Here is a 26103-nt window from a genome sequence, read left to right on the forward strand (position 1 = left end):
CAAAGTCTCATTTATGAAATCAACTATTTTAGTGTGTCCTTCTGTGCGTGTTATGGGCTGTTTGGAGGGCTATAACCCCCCAAATTCATGTGTAAGTACTAACTCCCACTAGCTCAGAATGTGACTTTGTAAATAGGGCCTTAACAGAGAGAATTAGATTAAATGTGGTAATTAGGGTGGGCCCTAATCCAGTAACTGGTGTTTCTTTATAAAAAGGGATTAAGATACAGACATGTACAGAGCAAAGACCATTTAAAGACAGAAGATGGTCATCCGCAAGCCAAGGAGCGAGGTCTCTAAGTAAACAACCCTGCGTACACCTTGATTTCCCAGCTTCCGGTCTCGAGAAGTGTGAAGGAATTTCCTGTTGTATAAACCACCCAGTGTCTGGTACTGTTATTACAGCCCTGACAAATATAGTGTATAACGCTAAAAAAAAGTTGTGGTGGAAACGAAACTTGAAACTTTATTTTCTAATTAATGAATTTGAACATTTCCTCTTCTCTTGTGACTTGACACATTCACACCTCATTACTTTTTTGAATGTACAGTTCTTTGTCCTTTTGTTTTTTAATTGTAAAGTTTTCAATTTTCATGTAGTTAAAGCTGTTCCATCTTTACTTCTGTCATGTTTGTAAACTGAGAAATTCTTTTCAGAGGAATTCTCTAAAATGTTTTTAAGTTTTCCTGTTTTCTTTAAAAAGGAAACTTATCTGGAATTTTGTGATGTGTGAAGTGAAATTCTTTTGCTATTTTTCTCCATATCATTTATCACTTACCCTAACACAATTTATGGAGTAATCCTTCTATTTTTTAATGTTTTTGGATACTGCTTTAATTATATATTAACCTCCTATATAAATAATACTGTTTATACTCTTGTTCTATTATTCTAGCCTTATCCCCCACCCCATCATAGTTTTAATATTTGCAGCATTATAAAGATTGGGGCTAATCCCTTTTTCATGGTTACCATTATCATTTATTCTTCTAGATTTGCTTTAGAAGTATTATATCAAGTCTCATCCCTACCTCTACTACCACAATTGGAAATAGGATTTAATGGAAAAGAATGATCAGTTTTCTTTTCAATTCACTAGTGAAACAGTAACTAATCTAACCACTTTGCTGAACTGATGAAAAGTTCTGTGTATTCTAATTTATCTAATTACATGTCTGTTATTTCCTTAGACTGCGCTCCTGCAGAGCAGGCAGTGTCCAAAGCACCTTTGTATCCAAGCCTGGAAGAACCTCAATAAATTAATTACTATCTGCAAAGCACAATAAAGCAAGGTGTGCCTGGACTAGTTTTAGCTGTTCAAAAATAGATGAGAATACATGTCTTCAGAAATACCCAGCAGAGAGAGCTTATAAATGTGTTGCTAAGTGGATTTGGAAATTCCCAAGTTCAACCAGGGTATAAATTGTTAACTGTTCAATTTGCCATTAACCAAAAAGTCTTCAAGCCGTCTACGCAACAGAGAGCTCCAAACCAAGGTCTAACAGGATCCAAATATTCTAATGCCTAAGTGCAGGTACAATTCTAGACTGGTGAAGGAGGTTTCAGGCATCGTTTGACTATACTGTCCCTTAAGCTCATCCACCTTCCTTTGCTGTGAAATCATGATTATCTGGCAACTTCTGGATCAAGGGTTGGCAAACTTTTTCTTAAAAGGCCAGACAGTAAATATTTTAAGCTTGTTGGCCATTTGGTCTCTATCACAGATAATTAATACTGCTGTTTTAGCACAAAACGGCCAGAGACAATACACAAATAAATGGAATGGCTGAGTTCCAAGATGTTATTTACAAAAATAGGTGGCCAGTCTGAGGGCTGTATATTGCCAACCTCGGGTCTAGATGGGAAACCACATTGCTTTCTTTGTAAAGAGAATTTGGGTTGATCCGCAATATTCCAGTCTTAGTGGTTTATACTTACTGCCAATTAATACATGGAACAGAACATCAGTCACCCAACTGCTGATGTGATTAATGTGAACCAGTCAACCCACTGGGAGTGGACAGAAATCAGTGTTTGGATCTTGATTCTCCTAGTGCCTACCATAGGCCCAAGGTGGGCAGCCAGTATACCTCCCTATCTATGAGATCTTTATGGCTATAACTGAGCACACATTATTAGAATGAGCTCTAAGAACCAAAAAGTCACCATATTGGCACCACTGAAAAAAAAATGGCCAAGTTTAGAATAAAAGTTGAGAGAACGCCCATCAGTACAAAAACATCTTGACCATCAGTAAAAGCCTCTCAAGAGTGATGACAAAAAAATTCAATGTTTGGAGAAGGAAGAGATCAGGTATAACAAGTGGCAAAACAAACTGGCCAAAAAAGAGGCTTTAATATTTCTAGAAACTAAATGATTAAGTTAAAAGGGTGAAACAAAGCATGAGGGCATTAGTAGAACTAGCACTTCAGTTTAGTGGGAGGTATAGATGCTTGTAACAAGAGGACAGCTGCAAGCTAACTCCCAAACTACAGTTAAGAATCAAAACATTAATTAGACCAGCCATCTGCAGAAATGAGACAAACCAAGAAATGTTATCAGTTTTAGGAATACCCTAAATCTAATCAAGGTGATCTAGGCAGTGAGAAGAACATGGTTCTTGATGAAATCAATGGTAGGGTCTGATAAATGGCCTGATTAGGTGAGAGCCCTATAGTAGAAATAATGCAGGAGAGCAGCTTCCATTTACTCACTACAGATCCCTTACTACATCCAGAAGCTTTACACATGATTTCATTTAATCCTCACAATAGTGTCATGAGGGAATATTATTATTATTATTTTTATTTTTGAGGAAGATTAGCCCTGAGCTAACTACTGCCAGTCCTCCTCTTTTTTGCTGAGGAAACCTGGCCCTAGCCAACATCCATGCCCATCTTCCTCTACTTTTATATGTGGGACGCCTACCACAGCATGGCGTGCCAAGTGGTGCCATGTCCACACCCGGGATCCGAACCAGCGAACCCCGGGCTGCCCAGAAGTGGAACATGCGAACTTAACCACTGTGCCACCAGGCGGGCCCCGGGAATATTATTTATAGATGAGAAAAATAAAGCTTGGAGATGTTAACTTGTCTAAAGTTACTAGTAGGGGGCAGAACTATAATTCAAACACAGACCAGGACCCTACAACTTCTGCTCTTAACCAACTCCTTGCATTTTTCAAATGGATCATCTTTAGAACTCTGTCCTGCAATATTTTAAAAGATATGCTTTAGAAAAATGTTCCATGGAAAGTTGAGTGTTTACTGTAATCCAGGACTTCTCTCGGCCTTTACTGTAAATCTAAAGACCAGAGAAAATAACAAATGGAGTAGCTGGCCTTTCTAGATCATTTCTTTATCTTTTCCTTCCTCTTTCCACCTGCAGAAAGTGAATAATTAATGGAAAATAATACTTCCAGGATGTGGACTAGATATGGTAGGAGTATGTAATTAAGGTGTTCAAAAATGCCTGGATTTGAGGTTCAGCATTTAAAAATAAATGTTTACATGTAATAAAAATTAAACAGGAGGGTTTTTTTTTTAACTTAAGGAAATACATTGGATAATAGTTATAGTAAAAAATATGCTCTAAGAATGGGAGTAAAAGTTGTTTGGCTCCCCTTGGTATGACCAACTCATAGAAGATCTTTGTTGTAAACAAGCAGAAAGATGATGCAATCTGTGACATAATTAAAACTGGGTAAACCACAATGGGTGTGTTGCTTGAATAGTTTGCCAAATATTTGTCCAGGTCTATTATAGCTATTGAGCAAATGGGTTGGCGTGAATAGTTATGTCCTTAATGTGTACATCATTAAGAGGTCGATATGTCTTCTCATTTACTGGTAACTTCTCCAGTTCATCTAGAGTCTCCAGACCATCTATTACTCTGAAAGAGAAATGACAGAATGTATGAAAATTTCCTCAGATTGAAACATAATATCCAAATGTCTATATCAATGATAGTCCCCTTAAGAGAAAAGGACCATGTTTCATAGTTCTTTGAATTGCCTAAGTGAGTGTACAATAAACTACCGATTTGATTTTCTGCCATAGATATGGGCCAAAATTCAGAAACAAAAATTCATTTTTATGCCTTTAGACAACCGTAGCAATAGATAGGAATATTCCACCTAAGTATCTAAAGGTTGTGTTCTGCCCCATTCACACAGCATAGCTACAAATGGGGCCAATACAACCAGTAGTAAGATTTTCATTGCTATAGGAAATACCCAGAGAAAGTGTGTAAGGATGACACTATTATCAGTACTGCCCTACACGGAACGTCTTGAAGAGGGTGGCCACTTTGTACTTTATTGTTTAAATATGGTGTTTTGACTTTTTGCTTCTGGATGACATCGAAAAGCGATAATAATAAAAATAGGAGAAGAGAAGATAGACAGTTAAGCCTCCTTCCAGCAAGCCCACTTCATGTTTCCACCAAGGAAAACCACATTGAGAGCTATTCTTTAAATATGTTCTGGAAAGTTAGTCTAAAACATTTGCTAAGAAAAGGTGGCTTTTTAGATTATACCTCTTAGTGCAACTCAAATCAATTCCCAAGACTTATCGTATGCACTTAAAAAAAAAAGATAACAGATTTACATTTTATTTAGCATTTCCACTAAAATGGCACTACAGTCAAAACCTTTTGATTTTACTCCTAAATGTAGGACAGTTAAGGTCTTTAAATTCTAAGTTTTAAAGACTTTCTCACCATCTGGGTCAGTAAGGGCAAGAAACAGAGGATACAGGAAACAGATCTCAGGCAAAAAAGGGCATGTAGAACTGAGGCAAGTCAGTCTAGCCAGGCATCTGGGACACAGGCCCCTGTGAGAACCAGTGGAAAGCTATGTACCATCTTCCTAGAAAAATGTGTGTGCATATACAAAAAACACACAATTTCAGGGAGTTAATGGACCTAAGGTTAAGAATCCTTGTTCTAAACGCTACAGTTTTGTTACAGATCCTATAAAATAAGTCCTAGTAATTACTGATTGATAATTCTGAATGGTGGGTTAAGGAAGAAAATAAAAGGAAGAGAACCAGGATTATTCACATAAAGGCTGTACTATTTCATTAATGTCATTGATGATTATTCTATAAATTAGACATAAGTATATCGAATGAAAAAAATTGTGGCATCTTCTATTTTTAATTAACCTAACTTGGCATCCAAACTGTTAAATAAAACTCAAGAACTGTGCCTTGGTTTACTGAGCATAGTAAATATTTGTTGACAAACTGACCTCCTCTTGGTTTATAAAAGCAATTCCCAGGTATAGTGCTTGTAATGGATATTCTGGCAGAGACGCTAAACGCTCCCTAGGATCCAGTCTCCCCCGTTTCTCACAGAAACCTGATTTTATGGAGAGGGCCAGTACATCCAGCTGGAAAACATCTCCTGCCCTCCCTTGGAGGTAAGAGGAAGCCACACTGCTAACTTCTGGGTCTTCCAGGAAAGCTCTTTAGAAAGTGGCTGACTCAGCTGGCAAGGACCTTCTGCCTTTCCTCCTCCTTTCTGCCTGGAACACAGATGTTCCAACTGGAGCTGTGCCGCCCACATTATTACCATGAGGTGAGCCTGAGGATGGAAGCTAAAGATGATCAAGAAGAAAGACAAAGGCACCTGGAACATTGGTGACATAATGGAACCACCATCCCAGTCCATCTTGTTTAAGCCACTGTTTTTCAGATGTTATTGCAAGATGCTCTTCTTAATGAAAACAGATATGTTACTATTAACTTGCATAACAATCCTGAAAAAACAGTACATGCCCTTCTTTTACAAAATAAGGAAACTGAGGCTCAGAGAGGCTGTAAGTTTCCCAAGGTCACAGTGCTGGTGAGTGGTGGACTTAAATTCCAGATATTTTTAGCTCTCATACTGCTCTTTCAATATTAGTTATGCTACTATCACAGCCACTCATATACATCCTTTGCATTGAAATTCCAAGGAAGAAAACCTTAACCAGAATACTCACTTCCCAAATACTGTGTATTTCATGTCCAAATGTGGCTGCTTGCCATAGGTGATGAAGAACTGAGATCCATTGGTGTTTGGGCCATTATTAGCCATGGATACAACACCTCTAACATTGTGCTGAAAAAGACAGACCAAAGTATTAATTTAACTTTTTATATAAATATTCCAAATATAGGACTGACACAAGACATGCGCTCTTTACCTTCCCACTATTTGAGGAAGCAAGGAAACATTTCATCAGCTTCTCTCTATTAGGGCTAACCCAAATGTTCAGTTTCTGTATTATCTGTATCTCTGTATATAAATTGTTTATACATCAAATCATATTCCCCAATTAATTTCATTTTCATTTTGCGAGAAGTACAGCCACCAACACTTTTAGCAATACCAATGTGTAATGGAAATAATCCTTACATTTATATTAAGGAACAGTGTGCTGGCATGAAACGATCAGGCAGATAACAAAACCAAAATCCGCATAATCTCATCACACATACACTGGACTCTGGCTAGTTTCTTTATCTGTAAAACAAGGGAGGTTGGACTAGTTCAGGGGTTTATTTGTAATCCAAATGCTCACAAGGGTCAGCAGATAATAAATTGACACTTGGGGAGAATGTAAACATCACGGAGTGGTGGAGTCTGGCAAAAGGAATAGTGTATCTCTTGCCTCCTGACCTTTACAAATTTTTTTTTTTTTTTTTTTTTTTTTAAAGATTTTATTTTTTCCTTTTTCTCCCCAAAGCCCCCCGGTACATAGTTGTGTATTCTTCGTTGTGGGTTCCTCTAGTTGTGGCATGTGGGACGCTGCCTCAGCGTGGTCTGACGAGCAGTGCCATGTCCGCGCCCAGGATTCGAACCGACGAAACACTGGGCCGCCTGCAGCGGAGCGCGCGAACTTAACCACTCGGCCACGGGGCCAGCCCCTACAAATTTTTTTAACCAGTGGCCACAGAGAATGCATGCGTAGGTCTTCCACCCACGAGTGGTCAGTTTATAACCCCATGACTGGATGATCTAAGGCAGGTCTTGTCTAGCTCTAATGTTCATGATTCTATTTGTTATGTAAGGGACTGTGTACAGGAATTAAAAGGACTTTACTGATAAGCTTGAAGACATGACACAACCATAGTATAGGGAGGTGCCCAGATATAAAATACACTACAAGTAACTCCAATGATTACTATCTTAGCTATTCATCAGGGGACACCACCAATGAGACAATCCATAGAGATGCAGTCACATCAAGATATTACTGCTTTATTGTGTGCCTAAAAGGTGACCTCCATCAAAAAGAGTATTTCATACATAGATAAGAATATATGTACTACTTATGATTAATAAAATAAGCACCCATTAACCAATTTCCAAACTTTAAGACTGAAAATTTACGAATTGTTGCATAAGCCTGTGTGCTCCTCTCAGCTATTACCTCAGCCTCTCCAAGAGGTAACCACTGTTCTAATATCTTTATACATGCTTAAACAATATATTGTTTCCTTTTGCTTGTTTCTGAGGTCTATAAAATAGTATCATACTATCTATAGTCTTCTGAGAAATGCTTTCTACACTTAACATTATGTTTCTTAGATTCACACATGTATATGTAGCTGTGGTTCTGATTGTTTACTGCTGTATAATATTCTACTACTGAATATACTACAATTTGTCCACTCTATGATCAATGGACATTTGGGTTGATTTAGATTTTTGCTATTACAAGTAGTACTCTAGGAACACTCTTGTACATGTCTCCTGGTACACATGTACAAGAGTTTCTCTAGGCTAAGCATTTGCGAATGTAACATTGGGTCAGAGTACGTGAATATTCAACATACATTCTCAACTCTGGTATGTAAAATAATGGTTCCTGGCTGTGTAGGAATCACCAGGGAACCTTAGAATATAATGAAGGTTCTAATCAGTCCTACTGACTCTTTTTCTCTAGATTTAGTGGGGTAAGGCTCTAATCTTTTGTATTTTTAAAACTTCCACAGATGAGTCTGTAACAGCCAAGATTGAAAACCACTGGTATAGGATGACAGATTAGTGTTATGGAGGCAGTCATTAATTAATGCCTAAGAAATTATTTCTTTTCTAATTCAGGAAAAGGACACTTCAATATAACAAAAGTAATATCGCTTTATGATAGAAAAGCAAAAAGAAGATAAATTACTCCTAGTCCCACCATCCAGAGATAAACACTGTAATGAATTTTTTTCAGAACTTTTGCTGGGTATATTTTATTATTTATTTATTTATTTGCTGAGGAAGATTTGCCCTGAGCTAACATCTGCTGCCAATCTTCCTGTTTTTGTATGTGAGCTGCCACCACAACACAGCCACTGACAGACGAGTGGTGTAGGTCTGCACCTGGGAACTGAATCTGGACCACCAAAACGGAGCACACTGAACTGAACCACTAGGCACCAGGGCCGGCCCTGCTGGGTATATTTTAACGTAACTGAAATACAATATACTAAATTACATATTCTGATTGAGGAGAATTTCTCTCTTTTTTTCTAATTATAAAGTTATCATTCTATGCAGATAGAAAATTTAAAAGACCATATGATAAATTAACTGATGTCATCTCTGGGAAGTGGAACTGATTTTCTTTTTAAACTGGCATGCATTAGTTTTTCAATTTTAGACAAAAAGAAGATTGTTTAGAAAGTTTGAAAAATACAGAAAAAATATGAAAAGGAAATAAAAATCCCTAATTTTACCATGCTGAAGATTTATTTATACACACATCTCTTTCACCTAGTTGAGATGTACCACAGGCATTAGGTAAAGTTAATAGAGGAATATTCAAACATCTAACAGAAGATGATAAAAGTTGGAAACTGATAATGGACAATACTGCAACCAGAAGGTCTGACAGTCTTTCCTCCCCACTCTCAGAAAAGGCCAATGATTCATATAAAACATGAATTTTATGTGAGACATTAAGCTCCTCTGATGCATTACTGATTAAACATTTCAGGTTGGACCCAAAGATTAGCTCACGTAATATGAAGATCCATGTAATGGTGAGATTCCATTATATATTTTAGGCTAGAACTGATAATTTGTATTTTCTCCCTGACATCATTTATCAAGTGTGCAAAAACTACAAAAAAGTATATTTGTTTACTGATGACATTAACTTGTGTTACTACAATACATGTATCAAAGTTTCCAAATGTAAATAAGGCATGAGAAAATCGATTTTGAAGCACTAGGGTTATACCTTAAGATATTCACTGTATTCATCCTCAAATTTCTTGCCCCAGATACTGTTACCTCCTCTTCCAGTCCCTATATTACAAGACAAACAAAAGAAGTCTTTAATTAAAGTTGAAAAGTGTTCATTTTCTAAAACTTAAGGGCTAGTTTATAGTATAACTCTTTATATACAAATAAAATTTGATATGGCCTCTCTTCCTTCCCAAAATTTTACTTTACAGGCCAAAAAAATAAAATATCTCTACAGAAACCAAAAACCCTCCTTATCAATAGCTGTCATATTTTCGGGCTAGGTGCCAGTAGCTTCTGCTTAAAAGTTTCTTGCTGTGGTAAGGTAGCCCAGTTATAAAAACTCCGCATGCTTTTATTTTTCTATTCTTTGTCTACCTTCTTTTTCACACTATATACCCAATTCCCTAGATATGAATGGAATAACTTACCTGTTGGATCTCCTGTTTGAACCATGAAACCCTTGATATTTCTATGAAATATACAGCCATTGTAGTAGTTACTGGCACAAAGAGCCAAGAAATTCTGAAGAGAGTAAAAATAATCATTGAGAAATGATATAACAGAAATGCATTTAAGATAAAGAACCAATTGACTTTACTGAAAACACTATAATAGCATATTTAAACTATGTCTTTTAGACATTACTTTGGATGATGTCACTCCCCTCCTAAAACACTTGAATGGCTTCCTTCTGTTCTTGGCATAAAACACAAAATCCTCAGCAGATCCTAACAAGCCCCGCATGACCTGATCCAGCTCTGCATCTCCTGGGATAACCCCTTCCCTGTTGCTAACCATGCTAACCCCACCAGCCTTCTGAAAATTCACCCAAATAGGCAGGCTTCCCCACCTGGAGGCCGTTGCACCTGCCATCTCTATATCTGGAATGTTCTTTTTATATCTTTTTCCACGGAGATGCCTGCATTACCTTTCACACTAGGTTTAAGTATCACTTTCTTGGCTAGGCCTGCCCTCACCTGCTTTTAAATAATTCCTTTCCCATTATTCTTGATCTCAACACTTTATTTCCTTCAAGGCATTATCACCCTCTAGAATTACTTTTTTTCTATAATGAATTTTCCCCCCTACCTGTTTTCTCAGCCAAAATATTAGCTACATGAAGGCAATGCTCACAATGTCCAAACTCCATGATGTCTCTTGTTCATCACTATATTCCCAGATGCTGGCCTATAACCTACAATTGTTGAGGGAATGACTGTAGCTGATTTAAACAAGTGAAATAATGGATGGAATAGTTCTCTTATGTAATACCTAATGATTATTTAGGTTTCCTGAGGAAAATGAGCCAAAAGAAAGATACCAGTCACTCTATGGTTAGAGAAAAATTATCTACCCTTTCTTTGATCCACCTTTGACATCAGGAAGGTAAGTGGAAATTAGGCCAGAAATTAAGATGGCTGGTTTTTCCTGACGATGGTTTTATAGAAAAGTTTTTTTTGATATTGTTTTTTTAGGTTAGATGATTCAATTTCAAATGGTCATCCTGTTATATTAACTCACTTTTTAATGTACATAATGGTACTCACTTCACATGTTTTAGGTGTCCTTTCACAGAAGACTTCTATTTTAATATCACCTACATCTGTATGCAGTGTCACAGACTAGAGAGAGAAGATGAGAGAACAAATGAAATTTCCTCAGGTGACTTTATGCACTGTATTATTTCCCTAACTAGATATTAAAGATGACAAACTGAATAAAAACAGACAGGAAGAAACACCATTTCAGAGATGACCCACCCACATAGCAGCTCTGAGAGATAAGTTGTACTTCTTCAAAATTTATATCAGCAGTAGAAAAAAACGCCAGAAGACAAATATAAATATTAAGGTACAATGGTATTTCTGCTAAAAATTTGGGAGCAAACATTGTGATGGAAATAATTATTTTAAGTTTGAATTTTTCATCAATAAAAATAAAAATTACGTTAGTATTATTGATTAAATGGCAATTCACCAACATCATTTTTATTGAAAAATAAGACAATGATTTTTCAAAACATAGTTTCCACCATTTCCCTTATGTAACTTTTTTTTTTTTTTTGGCTGAGGAAGATTTGCCCTGAGCTAACATGTGTTGCCAGTCTTCCTCTATTTTGTATGTGAGCCACTGTCACAGCATGGCCACTGATAAATGAGGGGTGCAGGTCCAGGCCCAGGAACTGAACCCTGGCCACCAAAGTGGAGGGTGCCAAACTTAACTACTAGGCCACTGGGGCTGGCCCCCTTTATGTAACTTAATTGTGTGAGACACGGTTAAGAAACAGTTCCTTTCTTGACTAAAGACAAGAGACATAAAAAGCATCAGTGCTTCTAGATCCTAAATGTACAGCGGTAACCAGAGTACTCTTTCTTGCCTGCTTTTTTTTTTTTAATCTATTGTTTTGGTAGCTTAACTACTCCTTTTGTTTCCCCATTTCACAGAGGGGGAAAAGCCATTCTGAGGCTTCCTTTGTCATTTCTTTTCTTCTTACAGTAATATCTAACAGAGAGTATGGCCAGGCAGAGGACAGGAGTGTGTGTGTGTTGGGGGTGGGAGTAGGGCATTATTCTCATTGCTTTTCTTCTACTGTAAGCTCTAGTTGCCCACCTTACATCCAGACCAAAAGGATTCAATTAAAATGATCATGCCTGGCTATACTCTTCCTCTTCCAACTCGCCCTTTCCATCTCTATCTTGTAATGTCTTTTTCCATAAAAGGTAAATTCTGTGTGTTTTAGGTGAAAACAAAGAATTTAAAAGTAATTTTGCCACAACTAGAAGGACCCACAACTAAAATATACAACTATGTACTGGGGGGATTTGGGGAGAAAAAGCAGGGGGGAAAAAAGAAGATTGGCAATACTTGTTAGCTCGGGTGTCAATCTTTAAAACAAAAAGTAATTTTGCTTATTTGTGTTGTTTAGAATCATTTTACACTGGATGCTTCTACAGCTTATCATTTTTCTGTCTTGTCATTGAAATTTCCATGCAGTTTTATTTCTTTTGACTAAATTTCTAAAAATTACTTATAATGAAAGACATTCATAAGAATTCTATAAAACTTACCATTTTTCTTTTTGATGGTTTCAGGAAGTACTCTTAATTTCTCAGTCTTATCAAGAGAAGTTCAAAAATGAGTCTATTCCCAAAAGAAGAAGAATTTTCATTTTCCTCTCTTAACTCACATGTGCACAACTTCACTACATGTTAAAAAGAAAAAGTCTCAAAGAGAACCCCCCAAAGTAATAAAAATACGGTTATGGAAGTGATGAGGAGATGCTACCAGACTCACGCCCCTCAATCTCCTACTGCTCCTGCTTACTCTTCTTCAGGTCCTCCTTGGATCCCCACAAGTCAGGTACATGCCCGCCCTGGTCTGGGCGCTGGGCGTTCCCTTTGCCGGGAACCTTGACACGCAGACAGCTCTACCGCTGCTTTCCTCACCTCCAAGTCTGCTCAGGAGTCAGGTCTCATTGACCTGATAACTCTATTCAAAATTGCCTTCAACCTAGTACCTGCCCTATTTCCCTTTACCCTAGCACTTGCCACTAATATACTATATCCTTGACTAATTTATTAAGTCTCTTGTTTCAACAATACCCTCCCCGCCCAGAATGCTCACTCAAAGCAGCCCAAGAACTAAAACACACAGCGCTCAGCAAGTATTTGAATAAGTGAATGGAAGAATGAGTGACGTTACCGCGTACTTACTTAGCCACTTCGATCAGCACAATTGTTAAAACAGAAAAGATGCAATCGCAGGTGCGCCCACGGGTCTGTAGGTTTGAAATTAGTTTCTTCGGGCCACCGGAAGTCAAATACGGCACCCATTAGAGAGAACGCCCCTCACCTGCTCGCCTCCTTCTACCTCCCCCCGCCTCCCTCTCTCAAACCAAAAGGACTAGAAGTAGAGAGAAGTGTCATTTAACCCCACCTGGAACACTTTTGACCGTGAAAGGGAATTCTTTTAATAATTACACTAGGACAACAAGAGTAACCCGGAACTATTCTGGGCAACCTCTACAAGTGCCTCGGGGTTCAGATGTGAAATGGGAAGGACCACTTCCGCCCGGTCCGTTGCCACAACGCCAGGAGGTTCCGCGCAGCACCGGAAGTGGCGCCAAGGAGCGCGCCTGGGACTGGTGAGTGTTAGGCGATCTAAGTTCCCGCGTGGGAAGGTGAGGCCTTCGCGGCCGGCGTGGTCCGTGCAGGTTGCGGCTGTCATGGGGGTGCTGCAACGACAGGAGGCAGGAGAGGAGACAGGGGAGGAAAACTGGCCCCCGCGCGAGAGCGTAGGGCACGGTGGGGCAGGGGTCCTGAGTCGGGCTCTTCATTGTCCTGGAAGAGGCCTGAAGTGGGACTGCAGTGAAAGTGGATGAGGTAAGAGGGTGCAGTTCTCAGGCTGTAAAGTGGGCCCCGCTAACGTTACTTAACAGTAACCATCAGTGCCGTCGCCAGGCCAGGCATCGTTCGCAGCCGTAGGGACGCTCCCCCGACGGTGCTGTGGGCTGGGCTCTCCATTCTGAAGCGGCGGAAACCGCGGAGCTTAAGTGATTGGCTGCGCAGCTGGGGCCCTGGGCGGCAGTCTGGTTTGGGAGTCGGTGCTCTTACCCGCCAGGCTGTGCCGCCTCCTGTTGTTAATTCTGGCTTCAAGCTACGCGGCGTCCCGGGTTCCTAATCTCTGAAATGGTGGGTGTTCTGTTGTCGCCAAGTGCCCTTTCAGATAGGACACTAGATAACTCAGAACTGGCGTGGTACCCACTGGAGCTTCATTTTCGCGCTTGCCAGATTTAGAAGACTCTGGAGAGTAGAGTAGTATCAGGGCGTGGAATCTGGAGAGTAGACGTGTTATAAGGACCCTTAGAAGACCTTCCAGGCCCCGGGCTCCAGTGGTTTTTGGAGGCACCACATCACAAATCATGTGTTGAATAAGTACTTACACCTCGTATTAAGTATTTTTGCTGTAGAACTGTTGAAAAAAATCTGCTTTTGAAATCATTGGGTTATGAATATTTCATTAAATTTACAATTGGCTATGCTTTGTTGCTAGTTATCGTGCATACTGTGAAATGCTTTTCTTCAAAAACAGAAATGCTCATGGATAGTAAACGTGAGAATGGCATTGACAGTGTTATTTTTTGTGTTGGGTATGGCTCTCTCAGAGGTTACAGACTGTGTGGGCAGAGTGCCCTCCACCGGACCGCCCCCTCTCCCACCTACTGAGCCTGGCCTTTGTGTAGCAGGTGTTGGTTCCGGGGGCAGCAGCTCCTGCCTTTTCCTGCCCTGCTGCCCATCCGTAGCATGACTCATCAGTACATCCCATGACTCTGGCTGCTGGTAAAGCACTTAACTTTTTAAAAATATTTTATTATTTTTTTTGTAAAACACTTTAATGCCAGTATATGCCACCCCAGCTCCAAAGTCTGCTGTGGTGGGCGGAGGGGACTGTGTCAGTCTGTTTAGTAAGCGAGTAGTGCTATCCTCTGTTGGTGATACTGAGATGTATGAAAGATAGTTCCTGTTCTCTGGCAGCCGTGGCATAGACACACAGGAGTGTAACGTTCTGAGAACATCAGGGCAGAGACCGGGGAGGCCTGGAGTGGGAGACACTGGAAAGGAAGGTTTGTCAAGAAAAGCTTTATTTAGGAGGTTGAAGGGGACTTGGAATAAGGGTAATATTTAGAGAAATGGAGACGGGAGGAGGGTGGTTGAAGCAAGGGTGGGGCTGGGGAGGCGGGGATGAACTTGTGTGTTATGTACCAGGCTTGTGCTCGGTGACTTACGTATATTAATCCATTTGCTCCTCTGATGGCCTGTGAGGTAGGTTATGCTATCTCCATTCTGTAGATGAGAAAACAAGCTCAGAGAGATTAAATTACTTACCTAAGATACCATTTGCTGGTAAGTGGCAGAGCCAGTATTTGAGCCCAGGTATGTATGACTATAGCTCTTTTGCCCATTTGCTTTGCTACCTCAAAGGTCCAGGCCTGAGGTGTACATGTGTACCATTTTCTGTGTTTTGACTCCAGATACTCAGTTTTACCTCATTTCTGTATGTTGTCATCTCGTGTACACCTGCTCCCCACAACGGTTCAGCTGGTCCGTTCCCTGATCAGCACTTCTTCCCATTCCTTCATGGATTTGAAGGCTCTCCTTTCCTCCTTGAATGACTTTGCGTCCCTCTCATTTGCTGAGAGTTGGGACAATGTTGGATTACTGGTGGAACCAAGCCCACCACACACTGTAAACACCCTCTTCCTGACCAATGACTTGACCGAGGAAGTGATGGAGGAGGCGCTGCAAAAGAAGGCGGATCTCATTCTCTCTTACCATCCCCCTGTTTTCCGACCCATGAAGCGCATAACCTGGAAAACCTGGAAGGAGCGCCTGGTGATCAAGGCTCTGGAGAACAGAGTTGGTATTTACTCTCCTCACACAGCCTATGATGCTGCACCCCAGGGAGTCAACAGCTGGTTGGCAAAAGGGCTCGGTGAGAAGACTCTTCTTTCATGTTTAATATTTTCCCTACAGATGCTTTGAAATTTTAGAATGTCTTTCCAATAGAGCTTGAACTGCTGTGGGGGAGGGGACCATTATTCTATTTTTATTTATTTAAAAATAACATTGGGGGGCCAGCCTCTTGGTGTAGTGCTTAAGTTTGGTGCGCTCTGCTTCCACAGCCTGGGTTCATGGGTTTGCATCCCAGGCGCAGACCTACACCACTTGTCAGCCATGCTGTAGCAGGTGTCCCACATACAAAGTGGAGGAAGATTGGCACAGATATTAGCTCAGGGCTAATCTTCCTCAAGCAAAAGGAAACAAAAAAAAGATGGACAGCAGATGATAGCTCAGGGTGAATCTTTCTCAACAACAAAAAAAATGTTGGGGCTGGCCCAGTGGCGTAATGGTTAAGTTCACACGCTGTCTTTCGTGGCCCGGGGTTCGTGGGTTCAGATCCTGGGCGCAGACCTACACACCGCTCATCAAGGCATGCTGTGGCAGCATCCCACATACAAAATAGAGGAAGATTGGCACAGATGTTAGCTCAGGGACAGTCTTCCTTACCAAAAAAAAAAAAATCATGTTGCTGAAATCTGGCAGTTAAATTGCATTTTAAAAATGACATTTTTATCCATAATGAATGAGGAGAACATAGGAAATCCTCATTGCTGGACTGAGCTTTGTGGTTCCTCTCTCATGTGGCACAGTGCCTAGCACCCAGGCACTCCAGAAATGCTTGTTAAATTGAATCGAAAGCCCAGGCCTCTCCAGAATATGCTTCACATGTCAGTCAAATAGACATCAGAGTTTTATTGAAAGCTTACTTACGCCCAGCACAATGAGGGAATTCATTGTATGTGGTTGTTTTTTTTACTTTGAGGAAGATTAGCCCTGAACTAACATCCACCACCAATCCTCCTCTTTTTGCTGAGGAAGATTGGGCCTGAGCTAACATCTGTGCCCATCTTCCTCTACTTTATAATTCTGAAAATAATTTTGATTTTGTATGTCCATAATAAATCTCTACATTATGGGAACTGTTGGATGTATATGTGTGTATATTATATAAGCATCCGAGAATTAATTTTTAAAAAAATACTGATTTAAGTTTTGCCCATAATAGTTTGTCTTTTTAATTTAAAAAAAAAAAAGCAACCACCACAAAATCTCCATTTCCCCACAATTTTTTTTCCAGGAGCTTGCACCTCCAGGCCCATACATCCTTCCAAAGCTGCCAGCTGCCTCACGGAGGGAACGCACAGAGTAGAATTCAGTGTTAGCCACACCCAAGACCTGGGCAAAGTCATTTCTGCAGTGAAAGGAATTGCAGGTGTTTCTGTCACTTCTTTTTCTGTTAGGTACAGTATATCTTTCTCTTTTTTGTGTGTATTTATTGTAAGGATCTTACAAATTCTGTAAGCCTGGTCTTCAGGTTTGAAACAAATTGTTTTCCCCGGGCGAGTTTGCAAAGCAGCACGCCTCTCATTTGCATGTGGGTCCTCAAGAAGGAGAACTATGGGATATTTTCAAAACAGTAAAAATGATAAGTAACATTTATTGACTATTTTCCGTGTGGGAGGGATGATGCCACACGTTTTACATGCAGTGTTGCTAATCCTCTGGCAGTGTTGACAGGGCGTTGTTTTACTTTAGGGCATATAGATAAACCCTAGTGATACACAGAGAACATGGGTTTACACTGATGAGTTCCCAGCAAGGCGGTGAGTCCCAAGCACTTTAAAGGAAAAATACATGAAAGTGCCTCTTAGGAGGTCATTTATTTATTTAGGGCAGAGGTACCAAAATGTTGCCTCATTGGAGATTTTCTTTTAGGCTAATTTGTCCTAATACCTGTTGAAGCATCATAAACGACAAGTTATACAAAGCTGGGATTTAATAATTATTTTAAAAACAAGCATAAATATAATGATTTTTTAATAAAATGGAAATCTATGTCAGCCTACGCCAAAGAGTGGCTCTTTGATGAGTGATTTTAAAGTAAGGATTATAGAGACCGTAAAGTCATTGCAAATGTCCTTTAATAGTATTGGGGAATTTCAAGAATCTCAAGAAAAATTATTTATAGCCCTTGGCGTAGATTCCAGTCATGGATGTCTTTTACCATACTGAAATACTTTGTACAAACTGAAATTAAAAGAAAATTACACAAATAAAGCATGAAAAATTCAAACAGTGCACAAGTCCTCCTCGTCCCCTCTCCTCAGTCCCAGTGTCCCCAAGTCAAGTCATCGTTTCCTTTGTTTTCAGAGAAGTGGATATCTTTCCAAACATACAGGCACACGAAGAAATGTCTAGTTTTGTTTTATTACTTGTTTTCTTAATTAAATGGTGTGCTGTATTTGCCTTTTCAGCTAGAGTGTCTCAGGGGCCTTCCAGAGCTGTGGTGTGCCAGGCCTCTCCGCAGGGGGAGGACGCGCTGCAGCCCCTTCGAGCGCTCCTCTTCCTCACTGACGGACTTTTTTGTTTCAACTCATGCGCAGTTAGTTTGGTTCCAGTTTTTCCAGATAATGTGTGGGATTTACCATTAGATTGGGGTCCAGGCGTTGTTTTTTCTTTTCAGAGCCACGCAGATGATCCCAATGTTGACACCTACACTTCCAGATTATCTTTTAAGGTGTCTTTTAGTTCTAGAATTCTATGATTATAAATAGAGTTTATAGTTAAATACAAAACTTTCTTGCTGCCAGTCTTTGGAGAGGCTCCAGGGCATTGCTTCTCAAAGGGTGATTTGAGGACTCTCTGCATCATTGTTAATGGGGTGCTTATGAAAAATGCAGAGTTTTGGCTTCATCCTGGATCTATGTAATTAGAATGGGGTTTGTCTGAGAATCTGTTTGGGAGATTCTTGTATTCAATGATGTTTGAAAATTAACTTCTCTGGGTTTTAAGAAAATTCACTTTGCCCCAGCCCCCTTCATAGATCTTCACTTTCACTGGATCTGTAGAAGGGTCCAGCAGCTGTCATTTTAAGAAGCTAGTAGGAGATTTCTTGTGCACAACTGGATTAAGAACAGTTCCAAAACAGCAGTTTCAAAGAGAAATCCCTGGACCAGCCAAGTTCTCAGACCCTGCTGAGACCTGCTGATCAGAAACCCTAGGGGTGGGGCCCAGCAATCTGTTTCACTAAGTCCATGAGGTGATTTTGAGGCATACTAAAGTCTGAGAAACATTATTTTAGAAAATAGATTGGTTTAGGTTAAATCCTAAATTCCATATAAATCTAATCTATGATAGGAGGTTGTAAACTGTGGATTATTAAAATACATTTTGTTTATATTTATCCTAAACCAACAAGTGACTTTGCTTCTAGGACTGAGGATGAAGACCAGACACGGATCAGTCTGAATTGTACTCAGCAGGCTTTGATGGAGGTTGTGGCTTTTCTGTCCCAGAACACACAGCTTTATCAGAAGACTGAAATTGTGTCACTGGACAAGGTAATCAAAATGTCGTATATTGTGCATTTTTGTTTGGCAAATTCATTTGTAAATTCTTAGATCAGCAATCTATTAACTGCTACCTAAAGAAGCACAAGGCGGTGATGAGACCATAATATGCCTTGGGAAGTATATCGAGAAAGGGAGCTATTCCAGGAAGAAGGAAATGCACTTGTCCTAGTCCATTTAGACTGCTGTACCACAGTCTGGGTAGCTTATCAACAACAGAAATGTAGTTTTCACGGTTTTGGAGCCTGGGAATTCCAAGATCATGGCACTGCCAAATTTGGGGTGGTGTTTGGTGAGAGCCCGCTTCCTGGGTGGGCACACAGACAGTGCCCCTGCCTGTGTTCCCACTGGAAGGACGAGGGCTCTCTGGAGCCTTTTATAGAGCGCCGATCCTGTTCACGTGGGCTCCTCCCTGTGACTTAAGCTCCGCCTCCTGATCCCGTCACCTTTAGGGGTTAAGATTTCAACATATGAATTTGGGGGACACAAACGTTCAAACTTACCAGTACTTGAGGGTTAGAGACTCGGTTATAGGGTTACAGGGTCTGTCTCTTATTTTATATACTCTCTGCTTGGACCATTTTATTCACTTCTTTTAGCTTGATAGCCATTCTGTTGATGGTCCCTTTATCTTTACTTTCTGGCTCAGGCTCAGAATGCTTTTTTTTTTTTTTCCTTCCTAATACCCCATATTAGTGGGTATTAATATAAACAGTGAAAAAAAAAGCACATTATTTCAGAAATAATTTTCTAATTTCAGAGGTAGTTTTCTAACTTCTGTTTCTCTTCAGCCTCTGCTTCTGCATACTGGAATGGGACGGTTATGCACACTGGAAGAATCTGTCTCCTTGGCCACCATGGTTGAGCGAATCAAAAGGCACCTAAAACTGTCTCATGTCCGCCTTGCTCTTGGTGTGGGGAGAACCTTAGGTAAATGTGTCTCCTTTATTTGTCCGGTCTACCTACGGATAATGTTGGGCAAAAGTTGAAACTCTTGGTTGTGTTACTGTAAGTGATGGGAATCGCGTTAGCAGCTTCCATCAGTCTGGGTGGGCTAGCTTATGCCATGCTCTAACCTCACTGGCTTAAACGAGGTTTACTTCTCAGTCACTGTCCGCGTTCATCTTGAGTCAGCAGGGGAAGGCTGCCCATTGTAGACTCGTTGCTGTTGCAGAGGCAGAGTTTTGGAGGGTCTTCAGCCATCAGTTAGACATTCTAGCCTAGAAATGACGTCTATTACTTCTGTTCAACTTATTGTCCAGAATTAGTCACATTGCCCAACACGACCCAGGGAGGGCACGACGTGCAGTCCTACCATGTGCCAGGAAGAAAGCTGGAAATTATCATGGCTCCGATTACAATGTGGTCTTGCATTTTACAATACTGGTGATATTTTACATGAGGTGCTACTAAGTGAAGCGATGCACTGCAGTTTCTGAGTCTTGTAGCTTTTCCCCCATACTTTCGGGACAAAAGGGATGATGGGAACATTTGTTGGACCCCTGCGGTGAGCCCATCGCTATATTGAGTGTCCTGAGTACATGAGTTCTCACTGCAAAGGCGGGAGTGGAACGCAGTTGTTATGAGTGTGGATTCTAAATGCCTTGGGTTCAAATCTTTCTGTCCCATTTGCTGCATGACTTTGACAAGTTATTTAACCCCTCTGCGTCCTGGTAGCCTCATGTGTAAAAACTGTGGGAATAATAAAACCTGACTCATCAAGGTGGTGGTATAATCCACATGACGGGGCCCAGTGACTAGCACACCTCACGTGCAGTAAATGCGAGCTGTTGTTAGCTCTGTGGTTGGAGTTATTATTCCCATTGTACAGGTAAGAAATTGAGGTTCAGAGAGATAAGTAACTTTCCCAAAGTCCACAGTTGGATCAAACAACTCATGGGAGTTAGCATCCAAAGAAAATGGATGGCAGAGATGAGAAGTGGCTTCTGATCCGACTTCAGAGCCCCCCTTTTGAAATGCCGGTAATGGAGTGACCACTCATGGAGCATCCATTCGAGAAACTAGTTGCCAAGTACTTGTTGGATTTTGGCTTGAAAGTTTCTATTTCACTCTGCAGAAGATGCGCTGTTAGGATAAATACAGTATTAAAAGTGTGTGTCAGATCCATTTGCAGCCCTCCTCTGACTAGCCCTTTTAGTTCCACAGCTTCCTTACCTGAGAACACAGGTGGTAGCTGCCTGCCTCTCCCTGTTGCCTGGAGCCCTGGTGCGGTCGCTTCCCTGGCAGCGTCGAGGGAGGCGCAGAGCTGCGCTGTCTGCACTCTCTGGTGTGCCTTACGTGGGCTTGTGCAGCCACGTACGCCCGAAGGAGTCATAGCCCTGCCTTGAGTTAGCTGTGCAGTACCAAGGGATAATCTGTCTATATGAGGACATGTTTTGTTATTTTTAAAAATTTGGTAAGCAGAATTCATACACTGGTTCTGAAACCTGGAGTGAAATCTGCATTACATTTAGGCTTCTTGGTACAAATTACAATGTTAAAATGAAGGGGAATTGGAAAGAGTTGGTCTCCTGTTTCCTTGTCTTGAAGAGTCCCAGGTCAAAGTCGTGGCCCTGTGCGCTGGTTCTGGGAGCAGAGTCCTGCAGGGGGCGGAGGCCGACCTTTACCTCACAGGTAGGACAGCCTTGCGATCTCTTTGCCACCCAAATGTGTTTTGAACTGAACTAAACAGGAACTACACCAAAATTGGGGACAAACCATATTCTTTGTGGAGGAAAAAAAATCATTTAACAATTTGTTATTAGCGTATCTGAAAAACTGATGTTCAGCATTTATTTAACCTGCCTTCTTCCTAAACATGACTCCTCAGATTTCGTATGTCACTTATGGAACACTCTCTACCTGGTCACCTTAGCTAAAAGATGGTTCCTTTTACTCAGCCCTAAACTTCATCAGTTCCTATCAGTTCTAGCTCTAAAATCTTTCTAGAACCTTCTCCCTTATGCCCATCCAGCATCATCTTCTACTTGAAGTACTTTATCAGCCTCTCATCTTAATCTTCCACACACTCTCCCCAAACTAACTTTCGCAAGTACAGATTGATGGTGTATAATATTATTCTGGCTAAAAGCCTTCAGTGAGTCCCTTATCTGTCCTGGAGGAGCCCAGACTTCACTCTGTCTTGCAGCCTCTGCGGATGCTGACCCTCTGGCTAGAATGCCTTTTCCTGGCCCCTTTGTGCTTCTCCTGATGAGCTCAAACATCTCTCTACCAAGAAGCGTTTGCTGACACTGGCCGGCCTGCCCCGATGGACGTGCCTTCCTCCAACCCTGTCACTGCGTCCTTACCCTCCTGTAGGCCTTTCCACTGGACAGTAACTGGCTTCCAGGCTGGGCACAGTAACTGTGTCCCCAAGGACAGTACCTGATAGGTACATGGCCCATCATTCCTACATAGGAGCTGGAGACCCTGTGTACACTTGCCACCAGCTGCACTTCCACCCCTGCTCCTCCCCAGGTTTGGGAGAGAGGGACTTGAAGATTGCTTTCCCACTTCTAGGACCAGGTGCAGGGGTCTTAACCCTCTGGCCGTTTCCTTGGCTACTTCTCTGCCTCTCCTGCCCCCACACCTGTGCCTCGTTGTCTAGCACACACTCTTAGAAAGGCTGCTGCACTTGAAACATTGTCACATCCTGAAGGATTGGTGCAGCGTCTGAGCAAGCCGGAGTCCTTGCTCTGACCAACCGAAAATGTACGTGACTGTTACCTCTTTCTTTTCTATCCTTCTGAAGATGTAGGATTTTTATAAGCCCTCAAACTTGTACCAGATTGAAATAAACTTTCAATGTGTAGGCAATTTGAGGGAATATCTTACAGCGTGGTGCGTGACTATTTTAAACCTAATTAGCATTTTACTTTGAAGGAATTTCAGGCCTATAGAAAAGTTGCAAGAACAGTACAGTGAACTCCTGGATGCCCTTCACCCAGATTACTGATGGTTCTATTTTGCCACATTTGTACATTCTCTCTCTCTGTTCATATTATATATGTGTGTATATAAATATCAATATTTATGTATTAACTCCCAAAACCATTTTGTAATAACTTGCAGACATGATGACCTTTTACCCCAAAATACATCAGCATATATCTCCTAAGAACAAGGCCATTCTCTTATATGACCATGGGAACAGTGATCAAATTCAGGAATTTAATATTGTTAAAACACTTATTTAGTACACAGTCTGTATTCAACTTTTGCCAATTGGTCAAAGTTTGTAGTATTTCTTTTTCTGATCGATATCCAATCTGTGATCACACACTGCACCTGGAGTTGTTCCTCAGCTTTGTGTTCAGAGCATTGACATTTTTGAAGAGTATAGGCCATTTGCTTTGTAGTATATCTCTCAGTTTGGAGTGTCAGATTGTTTCCTCATAAATAATGAGTTTTTTTTTAACTTTTTTTTAATTATAAAGCAATATGTGCATAATTAAATTCACACAATTCCAAAATGTTAAAATGTCCTTCCAATCTGGTTACTTGGGGAAACAGGAAATATCTTTCGTTTTTTGTTTCTTTTTTTTTGCTGAGGAAGATTAGCCCTGAGCTAACATCTGTGCCAGTCTTCCTCCACTTTATATGTGGGATGCTGCCACAGCGTGGCTGACAAGTGGTGCAAGTCTGCGCCTGGGATCTGAACGTGCAAACCTGGGCTGCCAAAGTGGAGAGTGCCAAACTTAACCACTACGCCATGAGGCTAGCCCCAAAAATACCTTTTTATCTGGCTAACTTTAGATGTCTCTGATCAGTGAGGCATCATTTTGAATATAACTTCAGGGATGGGAAGCAACAGCCGAAAGACCAAGTACAGGCCTCTGCTGACGTTTGCCCTCATTCCTTGGAGCTTGGCATGGTATTAGGTCGTTAAAGGTCATGTCTCGAAAGATCAGCAGACAGGGAGCTTGCTCCTTGCAGATATAAATTCTCTTTCATTTGCCTTTTCTTTCCCACAGCCGCCATCCTGAGCGAGCCTTCTTTCCTTTGCCTTCGGCTCTTACTGCGGGGTCTTCCTGGGTTTCCCCACTGTCATGCCTTTCCCCGCCAGTGCGTGGCGCTCTCCTAAGGCGTGGCTTCCAGCCAGGCCACCTTAGAGTCTCCTTTACTTTCCCTTACTGTTACAGATGGCGATGAAGTGGCACATATTGTGGGGAGGGGGACCTGAAAATTTTGGGGGGGGAAACCCTTTTGTTCCTAGAAACATTTTTTCCCTTAGTTTTTATGCCTTATGTCTCTAAATATATCTCAAAATTATGCTTCATTATGAATAAGCCAAATTGTGCACAATATATTTTTGCTCTTAAATTAGAAGTCATCAGATTTTAAAAATTGAAAACATTTGAGTTTTCCCAAAATCTTTTCCCAAAAGATGAGATCCTCTTCTACCAGTAACTTCAGAATGTCTAGGAATTTTGCCTAAGTCAAAGGAAAATACCTTGTTTTTAATTTAGAAAGAACTTTAAGTTCATTTCACCCTTATGAATCAGTCTAGGGTTGGTGCTGAAAGTTTTGGTGTTCACAAAGCATGAAGGAGTCTTCTGGGACGTATACCGAGGATTTTCTTGATATATTTGTTATTTAATACTTAAGTAAGAAGGAAACTTGCTGAAAGCCCCATTTTACTTAGCAGTGGTCATTTTGTTACGGAAACATTTTGAATGGGTGTTTTTTACAGGTCTGTTTGCAGTGTTAGATACTGTTGGATGTGGGAGTTTGGATAGTGGGGTCTCCCAAAGAGAAGGATTTTCAGTAGGATGGCCTCTGTCCTTTTTAAATTGGAGGACATGTTAGATGTCTACTAAGTCTAGAATGACTAGATTTATATGAAAAGTTCTGCTGTATTCTATTTGCTTCATACAGAATGCAAACTTGGTATTTCTCCTGTTACAGTTCAGCATTCCACAGACTCTAACATGTATTTGCTCTTTCCTGTGTTGGCAGGTGAGATGTCCCATCACGATATTCTGGATGCTGCTTCCCAGGGAATAAATGTCATCCTCTGTGAACACAGCAACACTGAACGAGGCTTTCTTTCTGATCTTCGAGATATGCTGGGTGCTCACTTGGAGAAGAAGATTAATATTATCCTGTCAGAGACAGACAGGGACCCTCTTCATGTGGTATAATGCATACAGGAACAACAGGATGACACAGTCCGCAAATTGATTGGCACCCAGCTCGAATGCATAATATGAATCAGTGGAGTTGGTTTGGTGTCCTTTGGAAGAATGTCTTAGAATGTACATTATCAGGGCCGGCCCCATGGCCGAGTGGTCAAGTTTGCACGTTCTGCTTCGGCGGCCCAGGGTTTCACTGGTTCGAGTCCTGGGCGCGGAAATGGCACTGCTCATCAAGCCATGCTGAGGCAGCATCCCACACGCCACATCTAGAATGATCCACAACTGAAAATAGACAACTATGTACCAGGGGGGCTTTGGGAGAAAAAGGAAAAATAAAATCTTAAAAAAAAAAAAAAGAATGTACATTATCATTTCTGGTCTGTTAACCTGCTTCACCAAATGTTCTATAGCTCATAAGGTGAAAACTGCACCATAACTACCATTAAAGAACAAGTGTTCATTATAAAGGACAAACTCAAGAATAATATTGATGTATGAAGTATATATTCATTATAAACTCGAGGAAAGATCGACTAAAATCTTTTTACTTAACATGCTTATAATCCTCTCCTTAGTTTAATTATAGATGGGATGTGCCATTCTCGAGCTCCATGCCCTGGATTAGTTTAAAGACACACTTTAAAAACTTGGGATTAGAGCACTTCTTTCTGGGTGGTGTCCTCCAGCAGTGATAAGGTCTGTCTGTCCTGTTCCTGGGTCACTAATGTCCCACCTACATTTCAGAATCAGGATGAGATTTTT

At 40.8% G+C, this 26103-nt stretch overlaps 2 protein-coding genes across 45 annotated transcripts; one reads left to right on the forward strand and one right to left on the reverse strand.

The window, feature by feature from the left end:
- Positions 1-440: 440 nt before the first annotated feature.
- PPIL3 (peptidylprolyl isomerase like 3) lies at positions 441-13287 on the reverse strand. Of its 4 annotated transcripts, none has more exons than XM_023621982.2 (7): positions 13171-13287; positions 12303-12375; positions 10782-10856; positions 9663-9756; positions 9227-9294; positions 5990-6108; positions 441-3894 (listed from the first exon to the last, which is right to left on the reverse strand). In XM_023621982.2, the coding sequence occupies exons 2-7, from the start codon at positions 12303-12305 to the stop codon at positions 3768-3770; spliced, it is 486 nt and encodes a 161-aa protein (XP_023477750.1). In that variant the 5' UTR covers positions 12306-12375; positions 13171-13287; the 3' UTR covers positions 441-3767.
- On the forward strand, positions 13220-25697 carry NIF3L1 (NGG1 interacting factor 3 like 1). Of its 41 annotated transcripts, none has more exons than XM_070241539.1 (10): positions 13316-13378; positions 14480-14573; positions 14769-14857; positions 15084-15167; positions 15266-15726; positions 16933-17095; positions 19069-19195; positions 19996-20134; positions 21755-21838; positions 25163-25697. In XM_070241539.1, the coding sequence occupies exons 5-10, from the start codon at positions 15291-15293 to the stop codon at positions 25345-25347; spliced, it is 1134 nt and encodes a 377-aa protein (XP_070097640.1). In that variant the 5' UTR covers positions 13316-13378; positions 14480-14573; positions 14769-14857; positions 15084-15167; positions 15266-15290; the 3' UTR covers positions 25348-25697. The 41 variants fall into 41 exon arrangements, with proteins under 41 accessions (XP_005601733.2, XP_070097640.1, XP_070097639.1 ...); XM_070241538.1 differs by having other exon boundaries at positions 13318-13378; positions 14477-14573; XM_070241536.1 differs by having other exon boundaries at positions 13319-13378; positions 15061-15167.
- The last annotated feature ends 406 nt before the right edge of the window (positions 25698-26103 follow it).

The sequence above is a fragment of the Equus caballus genome, chromosome 18 (assembly GCF_041296265.1).
Source record: "Equus caballus isolate H_3958 breed thoroughbred chromosome 18, TB-T2T, whole genome shotgun sequence".
Classification (NCBI taxonomy): Eukaryota; Metazoa; Chordata; class Mammalia; order Perissodactyla; family Equidae; genus Equus; species Equus caballus.